At 34.4% G+C, this 16,066-nt stretch overlaps 1 protein-coding gene across 1 annotated transcript in view; it reads left to right on the top strand.

The window, feature by feature from the left end:
- Positions 1–7,456, top strand: part of LOC108375836 (uncharacterized) — an 8,059-nt gene extending 603 nt beyond the window's left edge. Inside the window, exons 2-5 of the mRNA XM_017631980.1 lie at positions 2,571–2,735; positions 5,025–5,337; positions 5,442–5,838; positions 5,933–7,456. Coding sequence (XP_017487469.1) covers positions 2,571–2,735; positions 5,025–5,337; positions 5,442–5,838; positions 5,933–7,030 — 1,973 coding nt within the window. The 3' untranslated portion in view covers positions 7,031–7,456. The remainder of the gene's footprint in view (positions 1–2,570; positions 2,736–5,024; positions 5,338–5,441; positions 5,839–5,932) is intronic.
- The last annotated feature ends 8,610 nt before the right edge of the window (positions 7,457–16,066 follow it).

The following is a 16,066-nucleotide window of genomic DNA, read 5'->3' as shown; positions in this document are numbered from 1 at the left end:
CAGGCATAACGTAAGCTTGTAAAAGTATATTTAATTTAACTTTTTTTTTTGTTTCACTTTGGTGTTTTCACATAAAGTGTATTAAATTTTCGAATGCATATACATACATATGTACATATGTTTGTGTGAGTATTTGGGGCGTTAGCGCAAACTCTCGGAACTAACTTTTTTTTTCAAAACAAACGCACATCCTGGTCTGAACAAAGTTTATCGCACAGCCACACAGCGTGATGTTACCAGATTGGTGATATAGGAGATTACTTCAAATTTATTGCGCTTTGTGTGCGCGATTTTGTGTATTTACATTCCTTCGAAATTTAGAAATAGCAATGGAAAAATATATTTATGCGGATTTATAGCCTCATGTTGGAAAATTTGCATCTCGTATTTCAATAACGTACTTCTTTAGATGATTGCAGCAATATCAATAAAGATAAAAACTTTGTTTAAAAACTTTTACGGGCCAGATGCGTAGAGGAAAGGTATGTAGGTGGTATTAAGGGCATTTATGCTGCTGAAGGTGCGTTTAAAATTATTTCACTCTAGTCTCTACCGACTTGGATATCCCCAGCAAAGAGCAGAATATTTAAAGAGCAAAACAGATAATAAGCTCAAGGAGTTAAAGCTCTCAATGAAAAATTAAGCGATTTACAAATGGCGAATAAAATTTTTGTATGCATAGTTTAGGTAATTTTTTTTATTGAAAAACATAAAATTTGCTTAATTTTTATTGAGTGCGCCGTATCATGGAAATGCAAGGCGTTACCTTCTATCGGCGTCTGACGGCATATGTTACAAGAACATTCTGACCGGCTATTGATTTTAGTGTCTGTCTCCAAGCAGCTTTTCCTCTTAACACATTCCCTCAAGTGATGATTGTGTTGGGTGGGCTAGGCTGTTAGAGGAAGCGGGCGGTGAAAGTTTGCGCGAATAGATCGAAACATGGCGGAAGAGTTGGTCGAAATGGTTCTGCCGGGAGCTCTCTACCAAAATCAATTTTTGGACTAACAGAATTCTATAGCCTTTTTTAAGCAAAAGTTGCTAACATTAAAGAATCAGTAGCTCGTGATTGCCCGCTTGCCAATTGGTCAAGCAGAACCTGACTTCCAATTTAGTTGGAAAACAAACCGATATTGCTGAAATTGAGCGGAAGGAGCAACGTATGCAGTTCGCTTTTGACCATGTGAACCAACTTTCATATCAGAATACGTTGGGTGAAAACGAGGATAAATCCTTATAGCCAAAGGTGGCTCGGGGGTAATCTACGAAGCTTCTTATGCCTGCAAAGCGAACGCTCTCGCCTGTAATGGGGTTGGGTTCTTAAAGGTCACTTTCCGATCTCGGAATTCAAGCGATGTTGTTAAAAATCGACCCGTTGTATTAACATGGCCATACACGTACATGGCGTATGAGTAACAATCTTTCCAGCTCATGTTTTATAAAAAAATTATTGTGCATTTTCATTTGATCGTTGACAACTTTTTTTATTTATCAAGCGATTTTCTTAGTAGTAGGTTAATTTTTTTTGTTCAAGAACAGTCTTTAATACCAATTTACAAAAAAAAAATGCAATTTTTAATTTTTTTTCTGTTAAAGTTTGCATCTTGTTTATTCACGATGTAAATTAAATTGAAAATATCTTTGGAAGAAATTACCCGTAAAAATGATTATTTCCGTTTATAACAGACGTATTATAACAGCAGTATGCTTGTCTCGGATTTCGGTATGATAACAGTCGTGTATGAGCGACTGAACTTATTCGTAAATGAAAAAAATATACTACATACTTACGTTAAATACAGAGGACATCACCACTTTTTTCAACTTTTGCTTTAATTTTTCTATTTTTCGAAAAAAAAAAAAATTACACTGCGGTGTCTATTGTAACCGGAAAAATCAATCAATCAATTGGAACACTATTTTGATTTTCAAATCTACAATAACTTCAAACAAATTACGATACGTTTGCTTTCTGTCTGTCACGTTTCAGACCCTGATCCAAATACTAAGTATTTGTTTCCTTTAAAATTTTTAGGTTTGATTCCGTGTAGCAAAGTACGCTGATCATTAGCCAATAATGTCATTAAGACTCCACACCTGTCGTAATGTGTGTCGGTATGAAACTTCTTTGATCTTTTCAGCAATTCTTTAAATTAAAGAAGCCTTATGGGCACATCCCTCTTTGAAGTGTTTAACATACTTTTTACGAAAATTTACAAGCCATGGTTTGCCGACCCGGCATCAGTGACAACCACTATTTGTTTTACATTTCCTTTTATCATTCACTCTCGGCAAATTTTTTGTTAGTTCTGTAAAATAAGTTTATTTTCAATGCGAATGCGACAAATTTCTATGAACTTTTCATGCAGTTTTTTGTTTGCTCCTCTCTGCAGTGTCCTTTCGCTTTCATGCTAATGATGTTGACTTTTGCATATTTTCTACAACTTTACTATACATACATATTTATTTGCATGCCTTACCACTAACTGACTTTTCATTCGTTGTTTTTTGTCCTCTCTGCCATTTGCGTTTCATTCTTTTTTACTTGCATTTTTTTCTCATTCAAGCAGCGCGCAATGACACAACAACTTTGTTTGCCGCAGCCACCAGCAGATTGTCGGCTAAGAATCGCAGTATTTTGCAAAAGCCAAAATTTAGTCGTACGAATTTTACGTTGGTCCATTTGAGTGCGGTGGTCTTTGCCAGCATCATTATCTTGATCAGCGCCCTGTTGGGTAAGTACCGTAAAAAGCCGCAAAAAGGAAGGAAGGTGGGTGCAGAGAGTGCGCTTTTAGCGTTGGGGAAAAGCAACTAAAATGATGATGGCATATATTTAAGGGAAAAAGGAGCAATGTCAGAGGGTGAGAAATAAAAGGATTCCGTGTGACCACAAAGTAAGACACACCAATGCACTGACACAAATACCTATATTTGCTGGTGGTTTCGAAATTTTTAAGTGATGAGCAAATAGTTATAGGTAGCCACACAACTATGAACCGTGAACGGTGGCTTAAAAGTGGGGAAAATATGGTTAAAAAATGCATTTTTACGATTTTATATCCATGTTGCCTTTACAATACTGCTGATTAATGCCGAGCATTGGGAAAGATAGTAACGAATTTTGAGCATCTGTTTGGACTTAGTCTGGCTAGCGAGTGTAGATACGTAGTGAAGAGAAGAAATTGATGAAGTTTGCTTTCGAAAACGCCCTATCTCAGAAAACTATTCAAGAACGCCCTACTTCAGAAATTGATTGACGGATACCTTATTTCAGAATTTCATTGAAAAACCCCTATCTTAGAATTCGGTTCAAAAACGTCTTATTTTAAATGCGAATGTATTGAAAAAGTGCGGAATTGGCAGCTGAAATAGGGCGTTGTGGAAAAGTTTTCTGAGATAGGCCATTTTCAAACTGGCTGCTGAGATAGGTCGATATGGGCTTTAATCGGCAATGTGAATACCAAATTTGGTTGAAATCGGTAAAGTAGTTTTTGAGTTACGCATATAACATATAAGTGGGCGGTGCCATCCCCATTTTCCTAAGTTTCGTAAAAAACCGATTCTTTGCTAAAGACCGATTGTATATATCAATTTTGAGTAAATATTTGTAAATTGCTCAACCAAACTGCTCAATTAATCTGAAAGTCCGGTACATAAAAATCAAAATTCAAGACTGTAAAGAAAAGTCGCCTAACTTCGACAATTTTTATGCTATTGCAATAAATGAGCTTTCAGGTTGTTCAAAAAAAGATTTAATTTTAGATAGTACTACATATTTTGAAATTGTGGAAATTATCGATGTTCAAAATGTACAATTAAAATTAAGACAAATATGTTTTTTTTGTTTTTATTTTACCCAATAAAAAATCCCAACAAGCCAAGTCCGACAACAGATNGTAAATTGCTCAACCAAACTGCTCAATTAATCTGAAAGTCCGGTACATAAAAATCAAAATTCAAGACTGTAAAGAAAAGTCGCCTAACTTCGACAATTTTTATGCTATTGCAATAAATGAGCTTTCAGGTTATTCAAAAAAAGATTTAATTTTAGATAGTACTACATATTTTGAAATTGTGGAAATTATCGATGTTCAAAATGTACAATTAAAATTAAGACAAATATGTTTTTTTTGTTTTTATTTTACCCAATAAAAAATCCCAACAAGCCAAGTCCGACAACAGATTGTTGTATACCGTTTTAAAGGCCTATATATCCTCTTCCCAGATCATATTCGCTCTTTGAAATCGCATCAAAAATAGTTATTCAAAAACTCATGAATCTACAAAATAGTATTTTCACACGTAAACCGACAGGTCGCGACCTCTAAATGACCTTTAAAAAATTTATAAAAATAGGCAATAATATTTCTCATAAAAACGAAGAAAATTCGAAAAAAAAGCATTTTCGATGGGCACCCCAATATATGTACATACACACGTGTATAAAATCCTACCCACTGTGCCAAAATGCGTACTTTAACTCAAGCTGACTTGAGTTTCAGGATTTTGTTTTTTTTTTCATTTGAGGCTTTGTTTTAATACTTCACAGCTTTCGCTATCAGCCAGCTGATAGCCAATAAATTCGTGAATGGTTCGTAAATACGCCTGTTTGCACCCCTTTGTAAAGCGCATTTAATTCTTGCCGCTGCGGTGAGCGCATTAACTGGCTGTCATGAGATTTTCACATTATTATACAACTTGATTTGGTTTCCATGGATTTGGGTAACGCTTTAATGGCTTAGGCAGTTATTACTAGCTTTGCGTATCATTTTCAACGGTCTTACAAATATTTTACAAGATTCAAGGATAATGCTTGAAGATTTAAACGGTAGTTAGTAAATTCAACTTTGTTCATTGTTCACTGTTACTTTTTTCCTTTTTCAAAGTTTGTTTTTACTCTTCACTAAGGGGCGCTCGCTGCATACAGTTTCTTCTCTGCTACCGCAACAGAAAGAAATGATATTCGGTATTTTTATCGCGATTTACATTTTTCTTCCGTTCTTTTCTTCATCGCATACTTTTAGGCGCGCAATATGTTGTACGTTATCGCAAATACCATTTGGCAGTAGCGCGTCGCAGAGATGAGGGCTCCCGCTTGCATACGCCACACGCATCCATGAGCTCCCTACATGGTCCTCCATCACGCGCCATTTCGACAACAACACTGCTATCAGAGGTCATATATTTGGTGAAAATGCGTCCGAAGCATCAGTTACGTCACTCCATACTGCGGGAGAGCGTCGATGCTGAAAATTTGGCACGCGAAGCGGAATTCAATGACCCCGAAGAGGAAGAAGAAGAAGAAGATGCAAAAACGATGACACGCATGGTAAAGTGGTATGTATATTGCCTTTGTTGAAACTAAAACGAAGAATAATTAGATGAAATATCTACCAAATTTCGTGCAAACTCTCATCTTAACTTTCGCTTCTTTTATTTAGCGATGAGGAGCGCGGTAGTAACGCTTCTGTAGTTACCTTGCGCAATGAAGTTCCGCAATCCCCTGAGTCGGTGAGTGGTCTTAGCCGTTCCCCTTCGCTAGACGAGGCCTTAGGCTCGACCACAGCCGCAGGTGAGACGAGCGGTATTTGTAGTGGCACATTGACACGCAAGGACAGCGGCAAGGACACCGAGTCAATCATTTCCTCGGGCATGAGCTCGATTTGCGCTAGCCCGCCCATTGTACACTCGGGTCGCTTTAATCGCTACGGTCCTTCAGGTACGCTTATGCCCCACCCATCGCAACGCTTGGAAGAGACGACACTCAGTGATCGCGATTCAATTCGTTCGTCGTTGCGCGACTATGTGTCACGTTGTGCGAGCGCATCGTTGACAAATGTGAGTTCGAACTGCCAGAGGTCACACAATCGACTAATACTAGTAGTTTACCACTTTTCCTTAAACCACTTTCTTTCTATTTTTCTTCTTTCAGGGTTGCTATTCGCCCGCCGCTAGTGTCGTCAGCACGGCCAACATACGCACCACCAATGCCAAGGAGAGCAAAGAGAAGCAGAATCGCAAAAAGTTACTTGCACGCCCCGGTTCCGAATTTTCGCTGGGCAATCAGGAAGAGCTCGAGCTTGACTATTACGACTACAATGTGATAAACGCCGGCGCTGCACCGGGCTCCTACTTGGGTATGGATCCCGCACAACTTATTTGGGTGCCACCGCTCGAGGTAATAACAGATCTGCACGACGAGGATGATAAAACGCCTGAGCCCACGCACGAGCCCGAAGAGACTGAACCGCTTTACGAGGAGATCAAAATGCCGCGTTACGGGCATTATTTGAGCGCGCGTAGCAACACAGAATCGAGCGCTAATACCACCAGTAATACGACACCCTCATCCGGTGAACTATCCCCCTTGAGCAGTCATTTGCAATCCAAAGCGACGTCCCCCACTGCCGAAATGAATCTAAAGAATAATCTAATGCAGCAGACCATATCCACAACAACTGGCAGTAAACAGCCAACGCCGTACTTCTCGCGCAAACAACGCCGACAAGCCAAGCAGCAGTCGAGATCTACTTCATCGTTGCGTAGCGGTGTCCGCGATGTCATCATACCCTTACAGAAATTAAGCGGCACGAAGTCTGCCCGAAATATACGCACTTCTCCCACCGCGCCTGAGGATATCGAGGCGGCGCTTGCGACACCACGCTGCTCACCTGTCATACCCGAGGCATTGGTCAATTCTATAACCGACTCCATGGCTGAGTCCATGACAGGTTCCTATGTGGAGAAAGAGACTGTGGTGGAGAAGAAAACGCCGCCAGAGTTAAGCGACGGCCTACTGGGCTTAGACGACATACAATATGCCGATGAAAGCGAAAGCGATCACGATGTATCCAGCAAGAAGAAGACCAAATACGAGCAAGTCAGTACGGAAGGTGATACACTCAAGCCGCGTGTGCGCAACTTAGCGGTAGCGGCAAAGATGAAGCGTGTTAGTGCCGATAGTGCAATATTGGAGAAACGCGGTCTAGTCAGAGAGCCAAGCTCGTATCGCATCGAAACGAATGTATGAGTAATAAGAAATTGGAATTATTTTGTGGTGTCGCATAGACGCAAACGAGCTGAGCTCATAATGATTTGAGAAGTTATATTAAATGCATGCATAAATACTCGTACATTGGTAAGCGTAAAGGGAAGTATACATACATATAAGCTAAAGTTAGCTGGATGTTGTTCCATTAACTATAAATTACTTGTATAGTTTTTCTTGTACATACACATAGTATTTATATATTAAGGAATAGTATTTACCAAAACAAAAACAATTAGAAGTGTATTGTACTGAAATAGTGTAAAATGGCGTTTTCTAAGTAAATACACAAATCATATAAAATACCTAATGACCACAATGTTTACATACATATGCATACATACATATTACAATTAATACATACATATAAGTACTAAAATATGTAGTAAAAAGTAGCTACTAAATGTCTGCCATTTTATAAATATTGAAATGGTCTTCAGTGAAGTGGAGGCAAATGAAATCGACAGATAAATATGTATCACGCTGTCACGTACCTACATACATTCCTGTCAAAATTTTTTTTATGAAAATTACTTTTATTTAATATCTTTACAATACCCATGTTGTTAAGCCTACATGTACAGGCGCATTTTATTTCTGAGAATCCAATCATTGCTATTCCTTCTCAATTTCTACGCAGGGTAAGAATATTTAAGCCTACCAATCGTAACACTGTCTTAAATGTCACTTTATTCGAAGATCCAATATTCCGAAAACCATTTAAAAAAAATATGATTTAGTTCGAATATTTAAACACTTTTTAAAAATATATATTTTGGGGGTTGCATTAAGCTCGAAAATCGGAAGGCTCGAACTAGAAATAACTTTTTTTTTCGAAGTTAAGTTCACTCAAAGATGGCCGTGGCCCAATGTGATGGTCCAGAATGGGATTTAATGGAGAGTCCACTACTCTAATCATTTTTTTTGCTAAGCTAAGTTCTAGAATAAGTGTTCCTCCGGAAATATGTAGGTTTTTCCTCGTCTTTGCTTCTAAAGGAATTGTTATCTGAGATTGCAAACTTTGATGTCATGTAGCCAGTGGTCCAGTGTCCCGTTAATATTCCGATTTTGAGAGTCTTAGCAAGCTACGTGTCCAGCTGTTGTTCGCAGCTGTTCTAGATATCTCCTCAACTCATTATAACAGGAACGGAAGAACGATTGTTTGCTTTGAACCACTTACCCTAATCCTGTCTTCTAGCACGGGACCCAGAAGAGATTTTCTAAAGGTTTTCGAAGTGATTGTTGGGATCTTCGATTTCCTTGGACGCATACCGAGCCCAGGACCATTTTAACAGTTTCATTATCCACAACGAACGAAAAATTTTGATAGAGTTGGGAACCTCTTGCTTGCCAGCATCACCGCCAATTGCTTGCATGTATGTTTCTCGGTCTGGGATGCGCTTCATTCGTTTGAGAGAAGACACCAGATCCTCTTCGAACGTCCATTTTGAAGCCATCCGGGGGATCGAGATATCGTCAGTGCTCAAAACCCTATGACTTGATATATATACAACCTGCCCAAACCCACCATAAGACGACTTTCAGCCGCACTCAGAGTCGTTTAATGATTACTTAAGGTGGCCCTCAGTAACGATTTGAAAAAATTACCTCTCAGAGTCAGTTAATGATTCGTTAACGGCATTTAATGAACATTAAAGTTAAGTAAACAATAACCTTTACTTAACTTTTTAACGAATGATTTTGAAATTCTTTGTTTGTTTTCAATAAATTTTAATTTCGATAACGTTGCTGTAACAAGCAATGGCCCAGTGAGCATACAAGAGATCCGAGTTCAATCCTCGGCAACGAATTTTTTTTAATACATTTTTTTTTAAGTTTTATTGCTTAGAAAATTCATATTTTTTATTTTATTTAACGTTTGACAACTTTTTTGATTCATCTTTTTTCTTTTACTTTCAGTTTCTCAAATTTTTATTTTTTCCTGTTTTTTTCATTTCGTTTAGTTTTTAGAAAACTTATTGATAAGCGATAAGTATAATAACACTATTAGCACATCTGTCAATTAGTTATTCGAAATACAGAAAAGGGCTTTCAAGATAATTGCCGAAGTCTAAAGACTTTTGTCTCTCGAAAGACTGAGGTGAGTTGAAAGACAGATGCCAGAATTGGCCTGTTATTGGTCTTGTTTGTCTTTTAGCAAAAAATTTGTTTCCTTTTTAAAGCAATATAATCTCTAAATCAAAAGAAAATTATATCATAAAACCAAAAAAATTCAATAAAGATAGCTTAAAAAAAAATTAAGAAAAAAATAAAAAAATAAAAAAGGAAAAAGAAAATTTTCCTGCCTTAGGACTCGAACTCGCATCTCTCGAATGGCACGCCAGTGCTCTGTTCACTCAGCCATTGCGGCTGTTGAGGCAGCGCGCGCAAAATGATATAAATACATATTTTTATATTTTATTTCAAACTGAACGAAAAAAGTGAGTGATGCCACAAAAATGAAGGGCCGCAACTGGGGCCATACTTAAATTTTTTATTTCATAATTTTTAACTCTGAGAGGAAACATTAATTAACAAATTTAACGATCATTAGTTAAGTGCCCGTTAGAGCTAATTTAAGGAACGTTTCTGAGTGCGGCTGTTTGTGATTTTTTTTAAGTATATTCAAAATTGATGTTACAAAACTTTAAAGAATTTTACAAAATACATAGATCTGGAAAGCGCAATCGAAATGTAAGCCATATTTAAAACAAAGCAGTTTTTTCCGTTGGACTTAAGCTCATTTCAAACATACCATATAGACTTAGCTTTGGTTTAAACTATTTATTTGACCGGTCACTGTAAGTTGCATCAAGAGTCTGAAAAAATTTAATCTGTGGACAGTATTCGGTCGATAAAATGGATTTCGAAGTTGCAATCAGAATCAACTTCCTTGATCTGATAATCGCAAGCTCTGTATTATTTATACACCGACCCTTCCCTTTTTAAACAGACTGCTAGATGTCGTAGGTCTCAGCGCGCTCTTAGCGGAAATAAAATTTACCTCCACTTACACAGGTTACCATAAAATTTTTTGCTACATTTCCTGAAAACTTAAGAAAACCTAAACAAATCTGTTGAAGCCTGCATTCACTAACTTCGTACCTATTTGCCCTCTATGAAAATTAGCTATTAGTTAATAAATACGTTCTTACGTGTAGAATTAAAAAAAAAAGTATATCAGCAAATTAAATACTTAAAAAATAGATTAAAATTAATGAAATTATGCAAGTAAGATACAAATTATAAAAACTAGAATTAAAATTAACCTATATACATAATACATACATAAAGTTAGCGGTAATGAGTTATGAAAATCAAAAAATTAACTACTAAAATAAGAAACCATTTTGAATTTATTGAATGTGTTTGAAAAATAGCATGAATTTAATTTTGTTAAAATTTCCGTCATTATTACAAAACAAAGTTATGTATACTAAAAAAATTACCAAACTGTAATAATAAAATTCGGCTACAAAAATGTTGTATATTTCATCGCTTTTTTGGATTTAGTAGCTCAGTTTACAATTGTTTAAAGTACTTATCCACAAAAATTTGCGGCCTTGTGATTTTAATTTAAAAGCTAATACATACACGGAAATGTTCTAGTCAATTTTATTTTACTTAAATTTAAGTTATTATTCATAAGCACGCTTAAAAAAAAATATCTGTAATACACAATTAAAAAGAAACAAATAAAATCAATAACTACCATTTAGTATGCAAAATATTACCGATATGTAAAATGTAGCGAATAGCGTGTTTTTAATTAAACAAATTAGGTTTTAGATATTTGCAATTGTCGCCGTATACATACCTATATTTTACTCACAATGAGTTGCTTTTAACCGTGTAGAAATTTTATTTAGTTTTAGTTTTCTGAAATATGTACATGCATATGAGCATACATATATGTACATATGTATGTGTGTATGCTAATTAAGTGTGTAATACGTAAAAGATGTAAATAATTTTGACAAATATGCATACATACAAGTTACATATGTATGTATGTACATACGTATGTAAAATTACACACAAAAGTATTAATGCTGAATAAATACAATATTTATTGATGAAATAAATAAACAAAAAAATGAATGAGTTTTCTTATTCAAGTGCGTGAAAGGTGCTTTGAAGCTTTCTGAAGCGCAATAAAGCTTGCAATAATGTTCTTAAAATTTCAGTGTACGCCTGAAAGCTGTTGTTAGCTGCCATATGCACATTGTTCCGCAATGCTTTTTCTTGAAGCTTTTAGTACGTTGATGTGCACCGTCCTGCCCGCGGGCAAAGCTCTTTTAAGCTTTCTATAAATTTTGTTTAGGCGCGTGCAGAGTAAAAGCTCTCTCCGCACATCGCTGTTTTAGCAAATAATGCTAAAGCTTTTAATGGTGTACGTATTTAAGTATATCAGCGACGGGCAGAGAGAGCTTTTACTCTGCACACGTCTATATGAGATATATATAGAAAGCGACTTAAGCACATTTACAAGCAATTATGACGACTGTATTTCAACTCACCACAGTCTTTCGAAAGACAAAAGCCTTTCTAGAACAAATTTAATATATGTAACTAAGAGCACCGTTGTAAAACAAAACTAGATAAATGCATGGTTTTATTTAGCATAATGTTTTTCTTTATCAAATTTTTTGCATACATACATATCGTTACTTTAATACTCAAGGGCCATAACCAGCAAGTTTTTCGAAACTGCGCTTTTTACCAATTTGGGTAGGATATATTAAAGTACACCTTCTCTAAAAATTTGAAAGTGTTGGTATCAAAAACAATAGTTAGGCCCGTTGGGATTTAAGGTAATGAGATAACGAAAAACTAAAATAAAACATCGTCATTTCGAGCGACAAATCGTCAAAACGTCACTGAGCTAAAAAAAAAACACATAAAAATGACGATGAAATCGCCAATTCGGCAACGTTGTATACAATTGTTTTCTCATAAAATGGTTTTTCATCACGAGTAGCGAATGAGAAAGCCTTTTTCTCAACCTTTGTGCTATTTAGAATAACAAAACACTTTCGAATTATCTCGGTAGAATAGATCCTGCGAACCATTATGCAGACCCATTTATCGGTATCTGTACGGAAGCAAAATAAAATATGAGTTGCCACCGTCTCAATATTAAATTTTAATTTTGATTAATTTATTATTTGTTAATCGAGTGTAATTGGAAATTATTGAATTCGTACTAGCTCTGCACTAGCAATGGTTTCAATAGTTGGTGATTGCTCTGCAGGGTTGCTGAAAGCTAATTTGGGTAGTGAAGAGCTTTTGTATGCCAGTTATAATTGCTTAAGGTGACCAGAATAGAAAAAAAAAAACGAATTAAGTGGAAAGACAATTCTACATAAATAGAGTAGTTGTGATTGTGTCGAGCATTTTGCAACGTACATTTCAAAAATTTACTTGATGAAAACTAACTATAACTATCCGTAAATTTCGACATCTAAATTTCTGTGTCTATAAATTTCAGCAACTCAATAAACATTGATCAGTTTGAATAATTCGGTCCGTCGAGATAACTCAATAAACATGGATAGCTCGATAAATTTCGATAACTGTAACTTCGATAATCCATAAATTTCGGTAACTTGATAAATTTCGATAACTAAATTGTTTATGCCTGAATTTAATTCGATTCTTTTCGAAAAATTTCAATAAATCGTCTAACCCTTTCCTACTTCTTTTGTATTTCTCTTTGTTTTCATTTTCGTTTTTATCCTCAAATTTAACTTAATTTTTTTTTTCTCTTATCCGTTTTTTATCATTTATTTCCTCATCACATTTATACGAAATACGAAAACAACTTAAACTAAATGGGTTGCAACAACAACTATACACAAATATGGAAATTTTTCNCTTTATATACTACATATGTGAATCGGCTAATTACCAGGGAGAATATTTAAGTCAGCATTTTTCCGATATGGCAAATTTGAAACGAACTGCCGTAAAATTATCATAACGAAAATATGCTGACTTATTTTCCTTGGTAATTGACAAATTCATGTTTGAATGTACATATGTGTATGCATTTTAATATGAAGCTAATACGAAACTGGCATTTCAATATGTAGACTATTTTCCATTTGTATGTATGTAATTTATTTAACTAACATTATTTTTTTAATATAACCACTTAACTAAAATACATCAATAGTTACTTCATATTTGATATTCAATGGCTTAAAGCATAGTTAGCCTATAATTGTGTATTGAATTATTAAATTTTTGTTTAAGTGTCATGTGTGTTTTAGAGGAATGTCGCTCCTTTCTCATAGTATACTATTTCTCACATACATATGTAGTTACATACACTATTTTTCAATGAGTTTCGTGCTATTACTTTTTGATTTCAATGAATACAATTTTTATATTTACTACACTTAATACAAAATGTTGGCTAAATATGTGAAATTCTTACTTTATTGGGTCTTATCCATATTGTTGTTTGTTTTTTCCCTTGCCTATCAATATATATGTATATATATATATTTATTTTTTTATTTGTTTTATATTATTTTTACTTTGTAGGTTTTATTTGTTTTTATTTTATTTTGCTTTATGTTATTTTAATTTATTTTATTTGAAATTTTATTTTGTTTTGTTTTATTTTATTTTATTTTAATTTTTATTAATTTTACTTAGTTTTATCATTTAACTATGCTTTCCCCAATAAATCACTGTCTTCCAAAGAGGTTTATTAATGATATTAAAGCCTTTTTACCATTTTTTAGCAGCTTGCCGTTGTACTTGTGTACCCCATATTCTCAATTCCCTAATGCCAAGCAAGTTTTTTACATCATTTACAAGAACAAATTACTATTACAGACATCAAAGTTGCTACATACTATACTATATAATCCAAGTTTTTTACATTGCTTAGTCCAGTTTTTTTGTATATAAAAATTGGAGTAGCTTTAAATGCTTAAATTCTTTATTTTTTAAGTTTATTGTTAAAAATTGTATATGTATATTGATTTTGCGATAATTGAAAGAGGGTGCCAAAAATCCATACATGTAAACAGGGTGTAGAAAGGCTTTTCGGATTGCATAGATCCATATATTATTTGTTCATTTTCTTTGGTTTGCGGTTTAAAATGTAGGGTTCGATATATCTTCGCTTTTTTTTAATTTTTATTTTGCATCTAATATCATATCAGCTTGTACATAATATTTTTTGATATTCCTATTATATAAGAATGAACTTTTTTTATATAAATATAGCAAATTAGAAAGCGTCCGCTTTTTAAAAAATATTTTTACTTATTTTTGGCTAAAAATTTTCTACTGCGAATCATGGCATTTAAAGCTTTGCGAATTAGCTTTCCTTTTCAGTACAGTGTACATAACTACATGTATTTTAAACTGTAGCTTGTATATGTATTAGTGTACGTATTTACACATATGCAGTACTAAATACGAAGGGATATGATTAAGTTTACATTTATTGATTTAAAGTATTTTGACTGATTATAATATTTGGGTACAAAATTATGCTTGATATAACACGTACATATGTACAAGTTTTTATATGATTAAGAACTAGCTAACAAAAAAATTTTTTTACTCTGGAGACTCCTCAGAGTAAATTATGTACAGAATCCTCATAACTAGATTATAAAGTCCTATTTCATATGCTAAACCGGTATTGATATAAAAACAAAAAATTTTCTTTTATCTCGAGGAGTTTTGGTACAGAATAATAAAAGGCAGTGCTAGAAGGTACTTAAAGAGTCCAGTGCTCTGTGTTTGAAACCCAAACTACCAACGCACAGTGCGAAGTAATGAATGCTTTGTCACCAGAATATGCATCCAAAGAATTCAGTGTACTGAGCTTTTGTAATGATTTGGTGCGGAGTCCACCAAGATGGCATCACTCGGCGACATTTATTTAATAACAGTGTCAAAGCATTAGAGAAGGTGTAGCAAATGGACTTTTTAGGAAGGTTACAAAACCGCTCAACAAAACGTTGTTCAAAAATAAACCACGGACTTTTCAAAAGGACTCCATTTATGCTTAATGGCAAAAATAACTCAAAAAAGGTTAAAAAAAAGTATATTAATGAATGTTATCGGGAAGGGCAGATACTAACGAAGGCTAGGCCACAGGATCCGTTGCAGAGTTTAGACTAATTTTCATCCAAAATTTTTGAGTCGCTATCTCCAAATAGGAGTGCACGTGCCATTCGTTCTACGACTAAATTTACGATTGTCAATAAAGAAATGTTCGCAAAATAAACTGAATGCAAATCCACAATATATGTAACTTTGAAAATTAATTTTTTAATTTAATTTTTAACTGAAGTGAAATAAATGGCAAAAGCAAATTTGAACCCGTTTTGTTTTTTTTTTTTTCTTGTATGAGTTTCTCGACATTTTTCATCAGATATTAAAATGTATAACGCGCGCTTGTATTCAATAACCACTTTCTGAAATTTTCACAAAAACTAATTTCTGATGTTAGGCCAGATCTGAGGCTTACCTCTGATTAATGATTTTATTTCTAGCTTTGCAATCAAATATGTAGTTAATTCTACTAACATGTAGTAAGCATTAATACCATCGTCGACAGATAAGTCTAAGGTGGATTTTTATATACAAAGTTTATTTTTGTGAAAATTGGTGATTGCCCTCGATATATTATGAATGCATAATTGTTATACATATATTTTTTATTTGTTTTTTTTTTTTATATATATGTATATTAAAACCATCTACTCCATTAACAAAATGCTATTTACAAATTGTTAACAACAAAAAAAAAAAAAAAAAAAAAANCGAATGTCTTAATTTAAAAATTTGTTGCAGTGCTAAGAAAAAGAAATATACCCGAAACAAAACGTAATGTATACATATTGTTGGAAGGGTTGAGTACATCGTGTTAATAGGTTTTTTATAGCTTCTTAACCCTCTATTTTTTGATTAAAAAAGTAATGCCTTAACTTGACAGCGATCGCGTTGGATTATTACCGTGTTAGCTTAAATAGGTGCCAGGCC

This window comes from Rhagoletis zephyria, unplaced genomic scaffold, assembly GCF_001687245.7.
Source record: "Rhagoletis zephyria isolate East Lansing unplaced genomic scaffold, Rhagoletis_zephyria_1.1 Rzeph_scaffold_09507, whole genome shotgun sequence".
Lineage (NCBI taxonomy): Eukaryota > Metazoa > Arthropoda > Insecta > Diptera > Tephritidae > Rhagoletis > Rhagoletis zephyria.
The sequence above is the reverse complement of the archived record's forward strand: the minus strand, read 5'-3'. Positions and strand labels throughout refer to the sequence as shown.